Here is a 21,270-nt window from a genome sequence, read left to right on the forward strand (position 1 = left end):
CTCACTGCGGAAGCGTTGTACAAAAGGTGTTTGCTTTGCATTCCAACTGGCAGCTCTGTGGGAAAAAGACTTTCAAAGCGTCCTTGGGAGCTCACGTCCAAGTGTAAAAAAATAAAGAAGAACGGAGGAAGAACTGGAATTTTTGGAGAGCTGATTTGGGACGGACATTTATGTTGCTTTGGGACAAACGTGAGGAAATGGACATTGCTGATATGTTTCTGTTCCTGTTTCATGTCAAACAACAGAGCCTCCATCTCAACCAGGGAGCCAATCAGCTGTCAATCAATCAAACCCAATCAATAGACAGCGATTTGGTGAACAGGTCCGCTAACGAACCAGGGTTAGACCGATGTGGGGCTGGAAACTGAGGATTTTGGACGATAAAGGGATCTTCACCAGCTCTTATTAAGTTTTAAATCAACCAGTCTACGGCGGGCTTTTACCATTTATTAACAAAAGTAAATCAATTATACAGAAGTATGCAAATATCCGAAGTCGCATATAAATTGGCCATCCAATAGTTTTGGGTGATTTTTGGTATTTCATTTGAGCTTTTGAATGCCCCTGAAATAATATATATATATATAAATATTAGAAATACTACAGGAAGTGTAGGGTGTAAATGTGCATGCTATGTTGGCAAAGCGGGAATTAAGGTAAAAGTTATCCTTATAAATGTTTAGTATTTTAAGACCGTGACCTCCGATGCTAGCCTTTTCTTTAAATCACGTTACATGTATTCAGTGGCTTGATACCTTCTTGACAATATTATATTTATGTATTTTATTCCAATTTTAATGTCACCAATCTAATTACAAATGTAGAAGAGTGAAATTCCCATTTTTTGACTCAACTTTGTAAGAAAAAAAAGAATATTTAACTAATTAAAACACAAAAGCATACCATAATGAATCTCAGCCCCTCATATCGGTCTCACCCAGGATAAAACGTCGTCCCTACATCACGTGAACCTCAGAACCAATGATGATGCTCTGTTGTTGTCCAGTCGCCTTCTTTCCACCAATCACACGCAGTGTTGTACAGTCCTGTTACTATGAGACATAATGCTCACGTCCGATTGGGCATGAGGGTAGAAGGGGCGGGGCTTGTTTGCCCTCTGCTGCCCTCCCATTGGCTGAAGTTTCTGTTTCAGCTGTCCATTTTAAATATTGTCTGTTTGTACATTAACATTATGCTTTGTATGTTCATATACTGTTAAACTTTACCATGAACTGTCCTGGCAAAGTAATAAAATATATTTATTTTAAAAAATACCTGAGTGTGAATCCATAACGTGACGTTTAAACAGAAGTAACAAACACACCTTTCATAATGTGTTTAGTGTAGTTATTTTGAACGACAAATACTAAACCCCTAGCATGTTGAAAAATGCGGGAAAATTGTTCTAAAATATGTGGTGTAGCATGTCCAATTTCTTCACCCAGTGGCCAAAACCTCCTTCAAAATAAAAGCATAGAGCACTACTGAAAGTAAAGTAACTCTGATAAACAATTATTAAAAACATCTAGAAAACAATGACTAAATAACATAAACCAACATATAGCTCCAACATGTGGAAACGTGGCAGAGCGTTCTCCTCTGTGTAATTCTGACTCGTGAATAACCAGGCGCACACGTCACGGACATTTCATAGTTTTTACTTCATGTTCAAAAAGTTACAGAGTATTTTAACAGGTAAAGAGTGCTAAAGCACCTCCGTCTAAACTTCTAAATGCCGCTTCGGACGAGTACAGAACATTTCAATGAGCAATAAAAAAAGAAACCTGTATATGTATAATAAAAAGTGTAAAACAACTACACGTTAAAAATCATTGAACGTCACCATTAATGGAAATAAGATGAGGAGGAAATGTACAAAAGTCTGTGGTGGGGGGGGGGGGGGGGGGGGACACTAGGTTGAGGGGGGGGGAGTGTGGAGTGTGGAGTGTGTGTTTAATCAAACATGTCGTCGTCGTCTTCTTCTTCTGCATTATCCGAGTCCACGAAGTAGCTGACTTCCTTCTTGGCTCGGCCCGGACGGTTCGCAGACAGAGCGCTCGTGAAGTCCTCGTCTTCGTCGTCTGACGGGGGCTTCTGGGGCTTCGGGGTCTTCTGCACAACACAAGGAAACACGTTATAGAAACGCTCCATATACGGTTTAATAAAAAGTGCCACGTCAGAGGCTAACGCACAGGTTTCTCATTATTTCTAAATAAATAAAGCTTTAGATTTGATGTTTTTGCACATTTTAGGATTTTATTGATATTTATATTAATTATGTTTCTGAATATAATTTTCCTGTACATTTATACTTAATATACCATCTTTATAGATTTATATTTTTACTTATTATTCATATTAAACGTTTATTTTAACTTATCTTTTATTTCATCATTTTTATTTTTGTTTCTGCATTTTTTTCTAAAAATATTAGATTCTGTTTTTGAAATTTGTTTTGCTGATCCTTTATTTACTGCATTTCAAAATTAAGCAACTGCCTTGAAACCAAAGTTCCTCTGTGATTTTTGTCCTGAAGGTTTGAACTTTCAAATGACCAGCATATCCAGGATTTGCAGCTTCAAAATAAAAGCTTTTAAATACCAAACAATTTTATTTTGAAGGACCAAATATCAGAACGTGAGAATCAATATAAAGTAAAAATGAAAAACAGAAACACTGCCAGTTTCAGTCACAGGAGGAAACTCACTTTGCCGACCGGTGTCGTCGCCTTCTTCATGGGGCTGTACTCGTCTTCAGATCCAGAGCCCTTCCTCTTCCTCCCCCGTCCTCTCCCTGCACCCCCTGAACACACAGACACCAAAACGTTAACCTCAAGGACTTCAAATGCGTAGTCTTTATTTCTTTTAATGAGACAGACGGTGTACTGTACCTTTAAGAGCGGAGGCGGCTGCTGCTGGTTTCTTGGACCCGGTGTCGGAGTCCGAGTCCCAGATGGATTTATCCGCCTTCTTTGCTCTCGGTGTCGGAGTCTTCTTCGGTTTGGGGGTGGAGTCAGAGGGCTTCTTCGCTGCTGCTGCACATCACAGAGGCACACAGGAGGAGTTATTACTATTATTAGTAGTAAATTAGAGTAAGAAGTGAAGTAATCGGCCCTCTTCCCTCCGTCCTGCTGCCCTACAGCGCCCTCTGCTGGTCGGAGGGAGTGCCTACCTTTCTTTGCTGGTGATATTTTATCAAACGCAGAGCTGCTGGAGTACGAGGAAAACACCGGAGCCATGTCGTCCTCACTGTCCGACTTATTGGACCGATCTGAACAGGAGGGGCAATATATGAGCAAGCTGGGAAAGTGTGTGTATGTGTGTGTGTGTGTGTGTGTGTGTGTGTGTGTGTGTGTGTGTGTGTGTGGTATGTCAAATCTCCTTTAGAAAGTCATAGTATGTTGAAAATATGAATCTTCATCTTTTGAAGTCAAAGTAGGTCAAACATTTCAGAAAAGTCCTGATATAGTTTGTAAAACATTTTTTTCATAGAAGTATTAGTTTAGCATGTCAAATGTAAAACAAATGTTGTAGTATGTCCAGTGCGTGTGTGTGTGTGTGTGTGTGTGTGTGTGTGTGTGTGTGTGTGTGACGCTCACCGCTGTCGTTACTTTTCTCAGAGAAGACAGATTTGAAGATGCTGCTCGTCTCTGTCTTCTTTGCGACCGGTGTAGACCTTCAGAGGGGAAGAGACCACAGTTAGCCTTTATTTCCTACATTTATAGATCTTTTTTGGCCCGTTTTTAGATACCAGACAGAACACAGAGGACAGGAGATAAGAGGGGGGGGCATGGAGTAAAGGTTGGATCTGAACGTCTAAGATTTATGGTTTTCTGACAGAACAAATCCCAAGACGTCCTGGAGTTGGCTGTTACAGACGGCACTGTAGTCTAAATCTTACGGGGTCTTTTTAGGAGTGGAGAAGGAGTCTTCGTCGTCGTCTTCATCGTTGAGGCTGAAGGCTGAAGGCTTGGGCTCGGAGGACGGGAAGTCGTCTTTGAACGACCTCATCGGAGAAGACGCCACGTCATCGTCGCCGTTCTCCTCCTCCTCGTCGCCCTCCTCCTCCTCCGAGAAGTCGAACGTGTACTTGGGCTTGGCAGCTGCAAGAGGAACAAGGAAAGAGTGTGAGTGTGTGAGTGTGTGTGTGTGTGTGTGTGTGTGTGTGTGTGTGTGTGTGTGTGTGTGTGTGTGTGTGTGTGTGTGTCATGTGTTGCAGTCGGGTTGCATCACACGCTTGAAGCAGACAGAGAATAATGGCTCTGATGAAACGTGGAGCCACTTCACGAGTTGTGTTTCTGATTTAATTAAAGGGGGTTTATGGGACAATGATCTGTTTGGTGTTATAAATGTATATAGGTGGGGGGTTACCCGAGGCCCTCTGGGACTTGGTCTCTCGGGGGATGAAGGGCGTAGTCTCCTCCACTTCGCTGTCGGACTTGGACTCGTCTTCAGACCACGGGTTCCTCTTCTTCACCTTCTTACCCGCCGTGCCTTTGGGAGCGGGAGTTTTCCTCACTCGGGGAGTCGCTGCGACACAAAAACAAGATTCAGTGAGAAGAAGGTCTTTGTTCTGGTGCAGGAAAGGAGCAGAGAGGGGCCTCTTTAAGATCCATCACTTTTTCAGTAAGATCCAACACAGAAGTGATGCTTTTTTAAGGCCTTTCGGGCAATTTAGACAAAATAAAGAGACAAAGTTCAAATAATTGAGGTTTTCTTTCTCTAGTTAAATAGCTTTGTATAACTCTACTTACGCTTTAAAAAAGAAGCTTGATCTTTAAGAGTTTCCTTATTTAATTGAGTGCTTTTACATATCTACATATATGCAAATTGCTAAATCTCAGAGAGAGTTTTGAGAGTAGTTCTGACCGGGCTCTTTCTTCTCCTTCTTCACTCGGGGAGTCTTTGGTTTCGGGACCACAGAGGACGTATCTGCTGCTCCTTCAACGGCCAAACCGTCCTCATCGAACTCAATCTTCACGGCTGAATCTGCGTCCGTCTGAGAGGAAGACACACACGCTGTAACACCTCTGGATTCCTCATTAAATGCTTGTATTTTCCAGTATAATTCTGCAGTCGCTACCTTCTTCTTCCTGGACAGCTTCTTGGCGGCGTCGGACCGGAGCGCCTGCGTCGGAGGCTCCACCCGACGGCCGTACGGAGAGGGCTGCGTCTCCTCCAGGTTCAGCTTCTTGGCTTTGGGTTTGCCCACCTTCCCCTTCACCAGCTTCACAGCCTTCCCTAAACTCTGGTCGTCGCGCTCCTGCTGCTCCACTTTCTGCAGGAACACACACAGGAAGTTAAAGAGCTGAATAAACCCAGGATCAAGAGGGGGTAATAACCACGGTTCATTCAGAACATTTACTGTCTTGATTCCTGAATATTTCCCAATCATTTTAACTCTCTAAGCCGACAAAGGATTTCAAGTTACAGCTCCTAGGTGCAGCAGAGATGATGTTCTTTCACTTTGAAAAATGTTTTTTTACTCCTTTTGTTACTAGTTTATTTGAAGGTTTTCATGCGAGAAAATAAAGAAAAATACACAAAGAAATAAGTAAATAACATTTGTAATGACTACCCATATTTACCAGAGTGTTTATATTCCAGAGAATAATGAGCAATATTTCCAATAGGTTAGCATTCTTTGGACATTAATTGAAAATTGAAAATGTCCCCTCTGTGGGACGAGTAAAGGTATTGTGATTCTGAAAACTGGAAACAATTCGGCTAAAAACAGCTTTCCAGTTAGAGAAGAGCGTGACGTGACTCTTGTTGCAAATGTACATTCATCTAGGTGTAAAATCTGTAATTCACTAACGATCTCCAGTTATATTTCAGTCTTAAAACAATAACTTACATCGAGCTCCTCGATGAACACGGCCAGGTCCTCCTTCCACAGATCGTCCGGAGATTTCTTATCCAGATCATTCAGCTCTGACCTCTGGACATCAGACACATTTAATTAACACATGTAAATGACTGCATTATAGAGAAGGTAATGAGGTGAACACCCCTGATATAGAAATGTATTTGCAACAGTGGGACCCCTAGGGATGATGGATGTTCAGGCACATGCATCATTCATCAGAGCTGGCAGAAAGCATGCAGCTACGTGCTTTTGCTTTTTCTTTGAGGTTAAATCTTGCTGGTTATTACCTTGTGGTCCCTCTGTTTGAGCAGATCCTCCACCTTCTCTTTGCTCAGGCACCACAGGGGCATGTTGAGGATGTAGTTGAAGTTGGGTCCCGACGTGGAGCCGGAGTCCACCGAGCCGTCGCTCTCGTTCCCGTCCCGAGCGTCCTCTTCCTCCTGAGCCTGGCGGAGAAACACAGACATCAAAAGCTTAAGTCTCCTGCTGCAGTAGTGCTTCCTACACCTTCAAAAGACAAGACATTTAAGGACTTTCCATTAAAAAAAACAAGAGCAACTTCAAAATATCTACTTACTTTAGGCCTTAATTTCAAGGATCTTTGCAAGATGCATGATGGGAAACTTCATTTCCTTGAGTTTAGATAAAGGGTGCAGGAACAGTTTGTTTCTAGGTATAGCCCTGGATCATTAGTCTGTGTGCTAACTGTATGATGTTTGGTTGATCTGTACAGACTTTGTCACATGATGGACCTTCCTGTATGTATTTATATGTGTAGTGTACCAGTACCTTCTCCTGAGCCTTGGCCCAGGCCGCCACTGGATCCGACTCGAACCCTTTCTGCACCAGCATGCGGATCAGCTCCCGCTTGCTTTTATTTTCTACCAAGACAAATAAATGTGTTAGAGGACATTAAACCCGTCACTGTCACGTAAAGTAATCTGGGTTTCCAGCGTGCGTACCAATGGTGATTTTGCCCTCGATCTTCTCCAGGACGAAGCGTGCCTGGTTGGACAGCTTGGCGGCTTCGGCTCCCAGACTTCCCAGCAACCAGTCCTTCCTCAGCTTGTAGTAGTGGAGGCGCAGCTCGAAGAACTCCCGGAGGATGTCCTGCACTGAGTCGTACCGCTTCATACAGCCCATGTGGTCAAAGAGCACCTGAGGGAGGGGGGGGGGGGTTTAATATCCATCAGATGCTCCATTTAGCTGCTGCCTTTATCCAGAGAGAAAGAGAGGCTTGAACGTGTGAAGTACAGAAAACATCAAACAGATCTCAGATCTATTCTTGCACAGAATGTCTATTTATGATTAAGATTAAGATTAAGATTCAACTTTATTGTCATTGCACAGAGTACAAGTGCTAGGACAACTCTCTTTATTGATGTTTAACCACAAAAGGCTCAAACTTTCCAGGGTTTTAAGGATCAGTTCCTCCTGCAGGCTGAATCCTGCAAGTGCATTAGCTTCAAATCAGCAATACCATTATAAATACATCTTTTTTTTTAGGGTTTATTGGCCAAGATGTATTGGAAACAGGTGGGATTTCAGTCTGTGGAGGAAGACGTGCAGACCAGATATTGAAGCAGCTTTTTTGGGCCAGGATTTCATTTTAAAAATCACCTTTTAGAGCAAATTAAATGCATTTAAATGATTGAAAAAAAGAGCTAAATGTTTAAAATATAATAAAGAAATTCATAAAGAATGTTAAGAAAATCAATAAAAGATGGAAATAAAAAAAACTGAAATAAATCAAATATAATAAAAAACATGACTTTAAAATGGTGTTAAATAAATAAAGTACAAACAGACGGCTAAACAGTTAGCATTTAATAATGGGGGTAACACGTGCTGTCCTTTTGGTCTTATTCAGAAACTGTTCATCAGAGTTTCAATGTATCTGATTCCTGTACACCAGAACTAAAGGTGTTTTAAAACTCTGTGTTGCTCAGAGAGAGAAATGCTTCGCTGAGAGTCAGATCGTGATGAACCATAGGCAACATAAAGAACATCCAAACGCATGCTTATAAATCGTTCCCTGTCAGGTTCAATCTGCAGCATAATCTCAGTTTACCATGGAGTTGCAGGTGAGCGTGGACTGCAGCTTGAAGACTTTGTGCAGCCCGACGGACTCGGCCTGAGCCAGCTTCTCCTCCGACATCCGGACCACGAACTTCACCGTGGAGTCCGTGTGGTATTCCTTATAGTCGTTGATGAGAGCCGGAGTTTTGTCCGTTCCCTGCAGCATGGGCTCCAGCACCGACTCCTTATACGCCTGGGGGGGGGGGGGGATCACGACGCAGATTATTAGTATTTTATAAAAAGACACTGAGACAAAGAAAGAGACCCCTCAGTATCCTGTACATGAGGACAGACAGGAAAGGGGAAAGGCACTAAAACGTCATAATCAGGGTCGTCAATATAAGCTCTGTAAAGATGCATCAGTCTGCAGTTGATGTGTGTATGTGTAATGTTTACCAACTGATGAAACACTAAAGTACATCTCATCGTACATTAGCAGGAATGTAGCACAATATATCAAATTTCTATCTCTATTTATTTAGTATTCATCTCTTTTTTTAGGATTTATTGGCCAACATGCAGCGGAAACAGCTGTATGGAGCCTGGCCTGGAGTTCATTTGAAATTCACCTTTAGAGCAAATTAAATGCATTAAAATTAATGAAAAAAAAGAGCCAAATGTCTTTTAAACTTCAATTAAAATCCACAGTATAATAATAACAACAATAACAACAATAACAACAACAATAGAAGTATATGGTGGAGGAGAGAAGGTGAGGTGTACCTGAGTCCAGGTCCGGACAGGAAGCTCTGTGATCTCGATGGTGGTTCTGTCCAGCACCGACACCTCTCCACTCACCAGGTACTGGTTCTGACCAAGCTCATGGATCACTCCCTTGAAGTTCTTGTACCTGGGAAGCTGTGAGGGGACAAAAGTAACACGGAAACCATGAAAAGTAGATTCAGACACTCTCTCCTTTGAGGAAGTAAACGGTTCGGACTCAGTGAGTCTCAAACTGTGTGAGGGCGTCACATCTCAGATTCAGAAGACAATGAGGAAAAACTCATTTGAAACACGTGAGGCAATTGAAAAGTGTTTTTACTTCTAGAGCTTCATAATCCTTGCTCATATTTTCTTTCTGAATTTTGCGTATCACATGAGGAAATATCACCTTTCAGAAAACAGACGTGTTGCATCAATTTCTGGACACTTTTACCTGCAATCTGAGGTCCATCCATTCAGAATCAGAACCTCCAGTGCTTTCTTGTGGGATCTGTTTTATTGTGAACCTTTGTCGTGTGTTTCTGTCTCTTACACTGCCTCCTAAATCCACCCTTTTTCGCTGGATCCTAAAGGCATGCCATTAACTGACATGCAGAAATCTAGTGTTGATTTAGAGGTTTTCAAGATCTAGATAATAATGACAAATCCACCTCAGTGAGGCGTCAGTTATTAAGCTGATCGGTCGTTTTTTTGCTGGTTTAGTGAAGAATAACCACCAGATAAACCAATAGCATCCTGCAGCCCCACGTGCATGCACTGATCCCCTGCTCACCATCGGCAGGGGGTCCTGGTGTTTGAGCATGCGGTGGATGTTGTTGACGATTTCCCGGGGGTCGTAGTTGGGGAGTTTGCAGGCCCAGCCGGTCCCGATGCCCTCGGCTCCGTTCACCAGCACCATGGGGATGATGGGGATGTACCACTCAGGCTCCACCTTCTGGTTGTCGTCGTAAAGGAACTTCAGCAGGTTGGCGTCTCCAGACGGGAATAGCAGCTTGGCAAGAGGACTGAGGGGAACGGGGAGGGGGGAGGGGGATGAAACTGTATTTATCCTTTTGTCTTACAATTTAGTGAGAAACATGGGCTCGAGCCTCACTGAGGATCATTCTCTGTGACAGGGAGGGGACTGCAGCGATTACACTTTTTTCCAGGTCTGTTTCTTTTTCCTCACAATGTTTTTCCCTTTTAATTTTTTTGTCAAATTTCAGACTTTTTTCGAAAATGTCCAACTATTTCCTAATTTTAGTTTTTACTTTTCAAAATTTCCACTTTTGGATTTTCCAACTATTGCTTCAAAATTATCAGTTTGTTTCGGAAAATATCTGATTTTTTAAAAATCGACTTTTAGAAAGAAAAGAGAATTTTGAAGAAATAATCAAAAAATTTAAACGGGAAAAAATAATTGCATGTTTAAAAACTCTCGTGCCATCTGCAGTACTCCAACGCACCCCTAGGGGTCCACATACCCCTAATTGAGATCCACTGAACTGAAGAACCCATGTGCTGCATCTCTTTACCTGAGCATGGTGAAGATGTAACGGGGGCTAGCAGCGTCCTTCCCCCCGTTGATGCGCGTACCGAACTGACCGAGCGGCTGCAGGATGTTCACGTTGTTGCTCCCGACAAAGTTCTGTGCCAAGTTCACGATGGTCATCATCAGAGCTTGCTGCAGGGGGGGGGGGTCAGTAGAAGAGAATAAAAGTAAGAGTGTTACATCAACAAAACATAAGGTGGTAAAGGTTTGATTCCCGGAACAGTAGCTGCCACCTCCCTCCCTGTGAGGAAGCCTCTGTGTGTGTGTGTGTGTGTGTGTGTGTGTGTGTGTGTGTGTGTGTGTGTGTTAGACAGAGGGGACTGTACCTCTCCGTGATGGTAGGCAGACATCTCAGCCACGGATCCGGCCAGCTGAGCCACTTTCACCTCCCTCTTATCGTTCCTCTTCATGCAGGTAAACAGCACCTTCCTCTGGCCCGGCTTCAAACCTGCACACACACACACACACACACACACACACACACACACACACACACACACACACACACACACACACACACACACACACACACACACACACACACACACACACACACACACACACACAACACACAACACACACACAAAATAAATAATGTGGAAGTTATTTAGTAACGACATGAGAGCAGTTTTGGAAAGCGATGCAGGGTGAATGAATATAATGTCGACTCCAAAGCCACGTGAAATGTACGAACCGTCCACCAGCGACGGGATGGACCGCTCGTTGTCGGAGTTGGAGAAGAGGATCAGCTCTTTGTTGATGAAGTCGTTGTAGGAGAGGTGGCGCGCCTGAGTCCCGTACAGGTATTGCTGAGAACACACACACACACACACACTTTAGACACTCTTTTTGAGGTTAGTCTTAGCATAGGAACAAAGCTTCTGGAAGCGTCACGACCACAGACCTCCGGCAGGCCGTGCATCCTCCTCTGGCGCCGGTCCTCCATGAAGTTGGTCAGCCATTCCTTCCGGTCGTCCGTCTTCTTCTTACTGAACGCCTGCAGGAACACACGCATTTAACCAACTAATATAAACTCTGAGGTAGCTTGAACATACTTATTAAATAACCCTTAATTGTTTGACAAATATACATTTTGGGGACCTTTGGCCAAAACCAGAGGATAATGTTGTCCTTTAAAACAGGATGTACGGTGAGCTTTGAACCCACCAGAGTGATGGCGGCGTCGTCCTCCGCTCCGCTGTATCTGAACGTGATGCGGTGTTTCTCCATGTCGGCAAAATACTCCTTCGCCTCCTTGCTTGTACTTGTACCCAAACCTGGAACAGAGGTTTTAACATATATATGTATATTCATAACAAAAGGAGGGGACTAATATAATATCTTTAAGTACTGGAGGTTCAAACCTTTGTAGTACTTTATGTGCCAGGTTTTAAAGTTCTCTGTGTTCTTCTTCCACTCGTCGAACTCAGGGATACTGTAGAAGGCAAACTCCTGCTTGTTCTTGTGTACCTGCAGACACAAATACAACAACAATACATAAACGTGTAAATATAAACAAAATTTCATGAGAACATTGTTTGCCCTTAAATCCTAGTTTTTAGAGGCAATTATGTCATTTTATTGTGTGTGTGTGTGTGTGTGTGTGTGTGTGTGTGTGTGTGTGTGTGTGTGTGTGTTGTTGGCTCTTGATATCTCGATCACACAGCCTCTGTTGTTTCCTGGAGGGGCTCAGGTGCACTGTGGGGGGGGGTCTCTCACCTTGACGATGGGGGTGATGAACTCCTCCAGGAAGGTGTGTTTGAGCAGGGACGGCCAGTTGTGGTGGAAGAAGTTGATGAGCAGGCCTTTGATGTGGGAGCCATCTTGATCCTGGAACAACACGCAAGTTAAATCTACGGCTTATTAAATGAAACCAAAGTTGTGTGTGTCTATAGGAGGGGGGGGGGGGGTCACCTGATCCGTCATGATCATGATGCGGCCGTAGCGTAAACTCCTCAGAGACTCGGGGTCTTCGTAGCTCTTCTTGTACTGGAGGCCCACGATCTTGATGATGTTGTTGATCTCAGCATTCTCCATGATCTGTGGGAGGGAAAGAGGTAGTGTCACATAATGAGGTCTTCCTGATGGTGTATGGGTGTGTGTGTGTGTGTGTGTGTGTGTGTGTGTGTGTGTCTTTCTGTCTGTGTCTGTCTGTCTGTGTCTGTGTCTGTTAGCTTCCCTAGAGCAAATGGTTCTGCTCTGCATAAATGAGGTGCTCCTGATGGTGAGTGTGTGTGTGTGTGTGTGTGTGTGTGTGTGTGAGTGTGTGAGAGTGTGTGTGTGTGTGTCTGCTCTGCATGAATGAGGTGCTCCTGATGGTGAGTGTGTGAGTGTGTGAGTGTGTGTGTGTGAGTGTGAGTGTGTGTCTGCTCTGCATGAATGAGGTGTGAGATATATAGTTACAGAACATTTAATTAATGTTTCATGTTCTGTCCTCATTATTATTCTCGTTTTATTTTCTAAATAATTTATTAATATTTTTATTCCATTTTTTTCTGAATATAAATTTCCTCTAAATATTTTTGACTTTTTATTGAATATTTTTACTCGGTGTATTATGTTTTGTTCATATTACATTATACATCTTTGTTTTTTATTTAAATATTTCTATTCATCATTTTATTGCATTTTTTTCTAAAAATATTTGATCTTTTATTTACTACATTTAAAATTAAGCAACTTCCTCTGAGATGAAAAGCACTTTGAGGGGTCGGAAAGACCCGATAAAGTGTACAGAACATTTACCGTTAAGATATATTTTCATATTTATTTTGAATTAACTCCTTAAACCAGTGGATTTCTGCTAAACTCCTCTGGTTTACGCAGGTTTCTGTCGTGTATTTGGCTCATACAAACAGCTTGCAGATGCCTCCAGACTGCACATGAGTTCAAAGCAGTATATGAGAGTTTAAAGAGATGTTAATTAAAAAGACGTTAAAACAGCAAAAAAGACCCAGAAGAGATTTAGTGCTTTCACCTCAGCCAATCAGTATCTTCAGCCAGTTTAGATGCAAGACTTTCTTTTTCCCGCTGCGATTAATAACTCAGATTAATATTCATATCCTGCACACTTCTTATTTATTTCTGAGGTATTCAAATGTGTTTGTTGGACTTAGCCACAAGGCTTTTAAGTATTTTTTAAGCACTTTGGATTTCCTTGTAACCCCCCCACATATTACTGACGGTGTCGTACCTGTTTGTGCGTGGCCTCCCTCACGTTCAGGATCTTTCCTCTCAGCGGGAAGACTCCGTATCGATCTCGTCCGATGACTCCGAGTCCGGAGACGGCCAGAGACTTGGCGGAGTCTCCCTCCGTCAGGATGAGGGTGCATTCAGCCGAGTGCTTCCCACCTAACACAAGGAAGAGGAGGAGAGGATTAATAATGCAGTGACAGATGAACGATAGCTGGGCTTCTGTTCTGTTAGGGTCCACACTCTCTGGAACAACCATCAGGGGGAGATCAGCTAGAAGAGCTTCTTTAAAATATAACTTAGAAACATACTTTTAGGAATGAGATCTCTGAGGATTTGTGACTTTTTATCTATCAAGTCATCCCTAATTTCAAGGACAAATGATCTAGATAAAGAAATGCTTTAAAGTTATATACCCAGGACATGCATTCAGAAGAGGATCCAGGTATTTGCAAACTAAGGATTTCGTGGAGGAAAACCAGGAAACCACCACAGCTGTGCAGAAACCTGTGCACATTCTTCCACACAGTATTACATCTAAGAGTAGTCTGAATCTGAAAGGATCCCTCAGCTGACTCACCGGCGTCGTTGGCGTCGTCCAGCTTGGGGATGCCTTTGATCTTGCTGTACTTCACAGACGAGCACTTCTTGTTCAGCTGCGTCTGAGCTTTGAACTTCACCCAGTTCAGGATGCTCTCCACGATGCCACAGTTCGTCGCCTGCAGGGGACAAAGACACAAAGAAGATCCTTACCACGACTGATCACAGACAGTAATTACATTTACAAAGGCTGCACGGTTAAAGAAATGAATAATGATCAGTGGGGATGATCCTTCGGCATCATCACTGATTAAAAGTGAGATTTTCAGAGGTTTTATGAAACAAAGGAGGATTTTTAAATTACGTGTGAAGACTCATCTCTGCAGCTCCACAATGCTTTATTCAAAATGTTATTTAGCCTTTCAAACATCTTGTTCTACCTGCTGTTGTTGAATCTTACACTTATTAATTGTGCAGCAGCACGAGGATACAGACTGAGAGCAGCAGGAACGTGCAGCTTCGAATAAAGTTACTATTTGATCCACTATGCTGCCAATGACCAGGAAACATTAGAGAGTTATAAATGAAGTAAACATGTTGAAGCTGCAGCTGAAAGTCTACTTTTTAAAGGAGCTTTAATGAACAATATCCCCTCCTTTGTATTTGTTTGTTTACTTTTCTATTGTCTTGATTATTTGTCGTCACCAGCGTTGTTCTTTGTTACCTTGTTGGAATCATGCTTGCATCATGTGTGTGCTAACACATGTTAACCTCAGACTTGAATTAAATCTTGTTTTCTGTTTGTCGTGTGCGAGGTTAGAGGTGGACGTGTCCTTACAGCCTTGACGAACTTCTCCGACATGACGCACTTGGACCCGAAGCTCTTGGTCTGCAGCGTCATGTTCTCCTTCGTCTGCGAGTCGAAGGTCGGGTTCTCGATCAGCGCGTTCACAAACACCCAGATGTGGTTCTTCACCTGAGGCCCAAATAAACAAAAGGTGAATCAATACAAATAAAAACACTACAGCTACCTTTAGATAGTGAAGCGTTCTTTAACCGCACCTGGAAAGGCTTCACCGTCACTCCCGCCTTGTTCTTCTTCTTCACCACTTCGATCAGTTTGGACACGATCTGATCTACCACGTAGTCGACGTGTCTGCCGCCCTGGAACATACATTCAAATGTTAATAGCTTTATTGGCACGACCGTAATAACAGGCAAAGCATTTTTTGAATAATGACATTTACAAAAGAGTTTCATAAACACAGATTCAACATACAGCAGTAGGCTTTAGATGTTAGCTTAGGCTTGCAATGAACGTCGTCTTGGATGCTCCATTTTATTTCATTGAATAGTTTGTAAAAAAAAATGACATTATTTAATTTATTTTAAAACAATATCACACACTACACATTGATTTCTTATGATTTATCTATTCTAACACCCCCCCCCCCAGTATCTTTGAGTGTGTATTCCCAGTACCTTGGTGGTGGCGATGCTGTTGACGAAGCCGATCTGTTGGAAGCCCTTCTCGCTGAGCGTGAGGCAGACCTCCCAGCGGTCGTTCACCGTCTCGTTCACCACCTTCAGAGCCACGCCCGTCTCGTCCAGTTTGTCCTTCACATACAGATCCACGTAGCTGCGGAAACCAGTGATCTGCAGCAGCAGGTAACACACAAACCATTCCGGGTTAATGGGTAAAATTAACCTGTAAGTTATGCATCTGAACTACTGTAAGGCCCGGACCACAGCTGCAAAAACTGACACAAAAAAACAATCGATCCTTTTTTAAATTTACAATAAAAGTAAATAATGCATCCGTGTGTTGATCAGAAAGAGATGATGTGCAGAACAGTCCGTGCAAAGTCTGAGTCGATGAGTGCAGCTTACAGGGAGTTTCTTCCCGTTCAGCGTGACCTTGACGCCCCGGCAGGACCCGGCGATGTCGTACGCCCTGCGGGTCAGCAGTGCCACGATGTCTTTGTCCAGCTTCTCCATCTGGAACTTGGACAGGTCGGGCTGGAACGTCACGCAGGTGAAGTCGTCTCCGTCAAAGAACTTGATCTTAGGCTCGGAGGTTTTAGACATGTTGTTCTGCCACGTCTGACGAGGGTAAACAAGACAACACGGTAACACACATAGACGCTACAGCCGGAAAACCATATACTTTAAATCATCATTTACTCGGGGGGTGCATGATCCTCTTCAGTGTCTTTCCCAAATATCCTTGGTTTAAACACCCGGTGACTTTAATTGTACCCATAGGTGATAATTTACTTGTCCTTACCTCAGATAAGACCACATGTCAAAGCCCTATAACACAGTGATGACGTCATTCAAAGGTTTAAGTAGATTAGATTTACTTTAAACATCACAAATTGGGCTTTATCTTCACCACAGCAGCTGCTGGTGTGGTAAAAACCACATTAAAGAGCTAGAGTTAGAGCTGTGGAAATTAAATATCTATATAAAGCATTTACAGTACAATTTAAAAATCTGTTCTGTCAAGAAGTGTACTCCTACTAGGCGTATAAAGTTCAGTTAGACAAAAGCCAGCTCAGCAATTAGACGTTATTTCTTCTTCTCAAATGCAAACTGTACAGCGAGTGTTTAACTATCAAAGCAGTAGTTACAGTTTAAAGCTTTTTTAAGCGCTTTAAAAAACTCTAATTAGGCCCCGGCCGTGGCGCAACCTGGCTGGGGCACCTGCACCGTACTCCGGCGACCCGGTTTCGACTCCCGACCCGTGGTCCTTTCCAGATCCCACCCCGACTCTCTCTCCCACTTTCCTGCCACTCTCCACTGTCCTATCTGATTAAAGGCAAAACGCCCCTAAAACATATCTTCAAAAAAACAAAACACTCTAATTTAAATTCCTTGAATGTTTGCTGGTGTTTCTAAATCAAAGACTAAAGCTCCCCTCTGGGATTAACAAACGTTGATCCTAATCTATAAAAGCCTGATCTATATACACTTTGTTTATCCCGGGTATGGAGAGGGATGATCCCGCTGACCTGTTTGAAGCTGTGTCGGTACTCCTTGCAGGCCGTCTCCACCGTGAACTTGGTGCTGAATATGTTGCAGAGTTTAGCTCCGTAGCCGTTCCTTCCACCTGGGAACAAACACCCCGTCTTGTTATTATCCCCCTTCCTGAACACACCTCAATACACACAGGTGAAGGGGCGTCTCCTCTCACCTGTGACCTTCTTCTCGTCGTCGTCGTAGTTACTGGAGGTGAGCAGCTGTCCGAAGATCAGCGCGGGAACGTACATCTTCTCGTCTTTGTGCTCCACCACCGGGATCCCTTTACCGTTGTTCCACACAGAGATGGTGTTGGACTCACTGGGGGAGGAGTGAGGAAGAGAGATGAAGGGGAAAGTCTTGTTTAATGCAAAGGGTTAGTAGCGTAGCACAAATGCAGCACAACGTAAAAGGGAAAATGATCGTGTACCTGAGATCAATTCATTCTATCTAAATCTAATACATAAATATTGTTATGATATTGAAGGCATTTCAATATTGTAAAAAAAGCATGGATTAGCCTTAGTTTGTGCAGTACATTTTAAATATTTGTTGGGGGGGTTTGATTAAAGAACATTTTAATATAAAATGATTATTTTTCTCCATTTTATTTGATCTTTTATTGGACATTTTACTTCAAATGATCATTATCATTATTATTTACCCTTTTATTCCACGTTGTTACTTTGACTTATGAATTCATGAATTATATTTAAACTTTAACTTCAGATATTTACATAAACTTTTCAACAAAAAAGCAGGGAATAGGGCAGGAGATAAAGACGTATTGACTCTAAATTCTGTGTGGAGTGTGTGCGGGACAGAGTATGAATATCCTATATTGTGAAATGTATACTCACGGGTCGATGGTGATTTTAATGTTCGTCATGTTCTTGTCCCTCTGTTTGTTGTCTGCTGCATTGACTGTCAACAAAAACAACAAATAAAAATGAACCACAGATCATGGAGGTGACGTCAGACAAAGGGAGAGAAACACAGGGATTTTAGCCCCTGCAGACCATTTACATGCACTGAAAACTATAGAACACACTACAGAGAGGAGAACACGTCTCCACACACAGGCGGACCCGTGTGCTGATAACACATAATAATAACCCTTCAATATCTCAGAGGGAGGAGGAAGAAGAGGAGGAGGAGGAGGAGGAGGAGGAGGAGGGAGAGGATCCACTCACCGAGGATTTCATCAAAGATTTTGTACAGGCCCGGGACGTAGGTGATCTCCCTCTGGTTCATTCCTATTTCTTCATCAAAAACCCACATTTGCTGGAATAAGAAAAAGAGAAATGGCGTTGAGAGAGGAAAACAGACGACCCGGCAGAGAGACAGCTATTCAAATTAGCACAGGTTATCATCGTCATGTGAAAGCTTATCAAGTAGTATAATAACAACACGTTCAGGCTGATATGGGCTAACTGATAACTGATTTCAATATGTGCAGCAATCACTTGAGCATGTTCTCTTAGTTTAGCATTGTTTAGGTAACTCAAATCTATGACATTATACACAAAAACATCTCTGAATGTGAGCAGATCAAATAGATAAAACAAAGTGTTCAGGGTTCAAGGGTCTCCAAATTAACTCTAATTAAGAAAGGAGCCCAACATGACTGTATCAAGACCAATATTAGTCATTATTTAACAAGCTATAGAACTTTAATTTATAAGTTTATAAACCCTCATTTCTGCCAGTTGAACAGCCATTAGCTGGTTTTGATTGATTTAGATGAATTGTGCAGCTAATCTAGCAGCATGCATGAGTTACAGTACATGTTAGAGCCATGTTTTATTTTGTAAAATCACCTAATCTTGACCTCTGTAAGCAAGGACGTATAAAAGTCTACGTTTCCCACGAGCGCCAGCCTCTAAAGAGACACTTCTGACGCGTTATCAGTTTATCTCACAGTGTGATGGCTTCAAAGGGGGGCTGGATAGATAGGAGCAGAGGATGAGGGATCCCATCAGGCTCTCCCTGTAGTGGTCTCTCTGGTTGTGGAGGACTCACCTGGGTGATGGGCTCCACGGTGCCCACGTAGGTGTCCGGACGGAGAAGGATGTGCTCCAGCTGCGTCTTCTTCTGGTAAACTCGCTCCACAGAAAGCTTGGAGCTCGACTTCTTAGCCCCCCCCTCCATCTTTGCAGAATCCCCTCTGCCATTCGCAGCCTCCTGTAGGCACAAATAATATTGTTAGTATTCAGATAACTATCGGTGAACCAGCAGGAGCTGACAGAAGGGTCAGGGTCTGTGGTTTTAATGACTCATAATCAACAGGAACAACTACAGGTCGTTTTGGTCGACTAATTGGTTGTTTTGTTCTTAATTGACTAAGATTTTCGGAGCCAATTAGCCGTTTTTTCATGATAAATGTCTTACTTTGAAGAAACGTATGAATACATTTCTTTCAAACACAAGATTCAAAGTATGGGTTTTGCATTATTCTGTACGGAGAGTGTCAGTATAACGGATCTGTCCGTTAAAAACAATAAATAATAATTGATCGAATCTATTTTTTCCCCTTAAAACCGTCGAGAATTATTTTCCGTCATATTTCATGGAACAAAGAAGTGGCTTTAGAAAGTGTGTGTGTGTGTGTGTGTGTGTGTGTGTGTGTGTGTGTGTGTGTGTGTGTGTGTGTGATTAACTGACAGTGTTTTATTACAGGTTAAAATCTACTGTATTGATCCCTAGCTAAAACTTCTCAGCAGCATTTAGGGATGTATATTAAGAAATGCTTACACTTTACCAGCTGCAGGATTAAGGTCATTAAAACGTTAATGCATCATAATTATAATAAAACAAAAGATCTTTCATTATAATGAAATGGGCTGTTTTGCAGAATGAGACCTTTTTGTACTTAAGGTTGAATGTATTACAGAGTAATCATTTTCTACACTGTGGTATTTTCAATGTAAAGAACAATGCCAGAGTTCTCTGCTGCTCTGTGAAGAAGAGGAACTTTAAAACTGTTTTTACAAAATGATTTATTACTACTTATCCTTGAGATAAAGGTCTGAGTCCTTCATCCAACACGATAATAATAGAACATTTGGTCCAGTTACTGTATTCATACCGTAATAAACAAGTTCTTAGTTTCGTTTTCTTCCGTCTTTTACTTTGAGGAAGTAAAGTGTGGACCCTCGCAGCCTGCTGCCGAGAGACAGGAAGTTATGGCTCTTTCTTTGGTGTTATTTTGGAGAGAAAGCCTGACCTTTAAACCCCAGCTGGTGCTCTCTAAAAAGCTCGGTATGGAGACTCTCAGGACTTTAAAGGAGATTTAAATACCCCTTAAAGCTGGTGCACTTAGCTAAGGTCAACACAGCAGTTTATGGGTTAAAGATGCACAATTTAGATGGTAAAACTGAGTTAATGCATGTTTTAATTATGATACGATCTAACTTTGTGCCCCTCATTTACTAGCTGCAACATTTCAGTATTGAGCTTATTATGCATTAATTATAGCACACTAATATGGTTTGTATTGTTATGAAATGAGTCCAAAAGCCTGTAGCTATAATAATATACAAGTAAGACAATCACTATAAGCAGATGCACAATAAAAAGCACAATTAACGTGAATACAACAGTAAGTTAATGCATGTGTTTATCATCTCAATTCTGCATAATAAACAGCATTATTTAGATTAATTAAACTGTAAATGAGTGCATGTTTTGGTAGTGAAACAAACTAACTCACCATCCATCCTGCGCCGTTGGACATCTTTTCTTTGTGGTCCTAAAATATGATCCTCTTCTCAAAATATCTTCAATTCCAGGTGAAATTAAATATCCTCCAGCATAACAAACCACCTCAGTTGCTGAAAGGCATCCAGAGCTGTTTATCCTCCATGTTTGTGTGAGAGATAATCCCTTGAAATGTGATGAAAACAAGCCGAATAAAGGGGGGTGTTTTCCGGCTATTGTTAAAATCGACAGACGGTGAAATAGCGAGGCCTAAACTCACAACAAAGATGCTAACCGGGCTAGCTGCTGTCAAATAAATACTGTACAAAACACACACAACACGCTCACAATAACATGAGGGAAATCAAGAGAATAAAACACTAGTTTAACAGAAACGCTGTCAAAAGGCGAGACTTAAATACATTTCATTTAGAAGTTTAAAAAAAGCAGAGAATAAAAGCTAGCAGAAGCTATCGGCCATCTGCAGCATAAACGGCGAATCGTCACACATCGACCAATCAAGAGGCTGCTTTTTCAAAAGCGCCGGTATTTCGACCAATAGGAAACCACAACAGTGAGTAACTGTTATTTGGACCAATAGGAAACGACAACGGTGA

At 42.3% G+C, this 21,270-nt stretch overlaps 1 protein-coding gene across 1 annotated transcript; it reads right to left on the bottom strand.

Moving 5' to 3' along the window:
- Window positions 1-1,642: 1,642 nt before the first annotated feature.
- Window positions 1,643-21,148, bottom strand: top2b (DNA topoisomerase II beta). The gene is made up of 36 exons (XM_063899445.1): window positions 20,667-21,148; window positions 18,977-19,138; window positions 18,148-18,238; window positions 17,815-17,878; window positions 17,130-17,275; window positions 16,948-17,045; window positions 15,824-16,036; window positions 15,416-15,589; window positions 14,996-15,097; window positions 14,772-14,909; window positions 13,974-14,112; window positions 13,395-13,552; window positions 12,116-12,241; window positions 11,921-12,031; window positions 11,566-11,671; window positions 11,369-11,478; window positions 11,106-11,198; window positions 10,896-11,010; window positions 10,528-10,649; window positions 10,185-10,333; window positions 9,443-9,674; window positions 8,671-8,805; window positions 7,940-8,140; window positions 6,831-7,026; window positions 6,658-6,749; window positions 6,156-6,314; window positions 5,857-5,940; window positions 5,083-5,277; window positions 4,869-4,998; window positions 4,371-4,529; window positions 3,901-4,102; window positions 3,599-3,675; window positions 3,172-3,270; window positions 2,891-3,034; window positions 2,708-2,802; window positions 1,643-2,112 (listed from the first exon to the last, which is right to left on the bottom strand). Exons 1-36 carry the CDS (start codon window positions 20,688-20,690, stop codon window positions 1,954-1,956), a joined length of 4,800 nt encoding a protein of 1,599 aa, XP_063755515.1. The 5' UTR covers window positions 20,691-21,148; the 3' UTR covers window positions 1,643-1,953.
- Between the last annotated feature and the right edge of the window lie 122 nt (window positions 21,149-21,270).

This window comes from Eleginops maclovinus, chromosome 13, assembly GCF_036324505.1.
Source record: "Eleginops maclovinus isolate JMC-PN-2008 ecotype Puerto Natales chromosome 13, JC_Emac_rtc_rv5, whole genome shotgun sequence".
Lineage (NCBI taxonomy): Eukaryota > Metazoa > Chordata > Actinopteri > Perciformes > Eleginopidae > Eleginops > Eleginops maclovinus.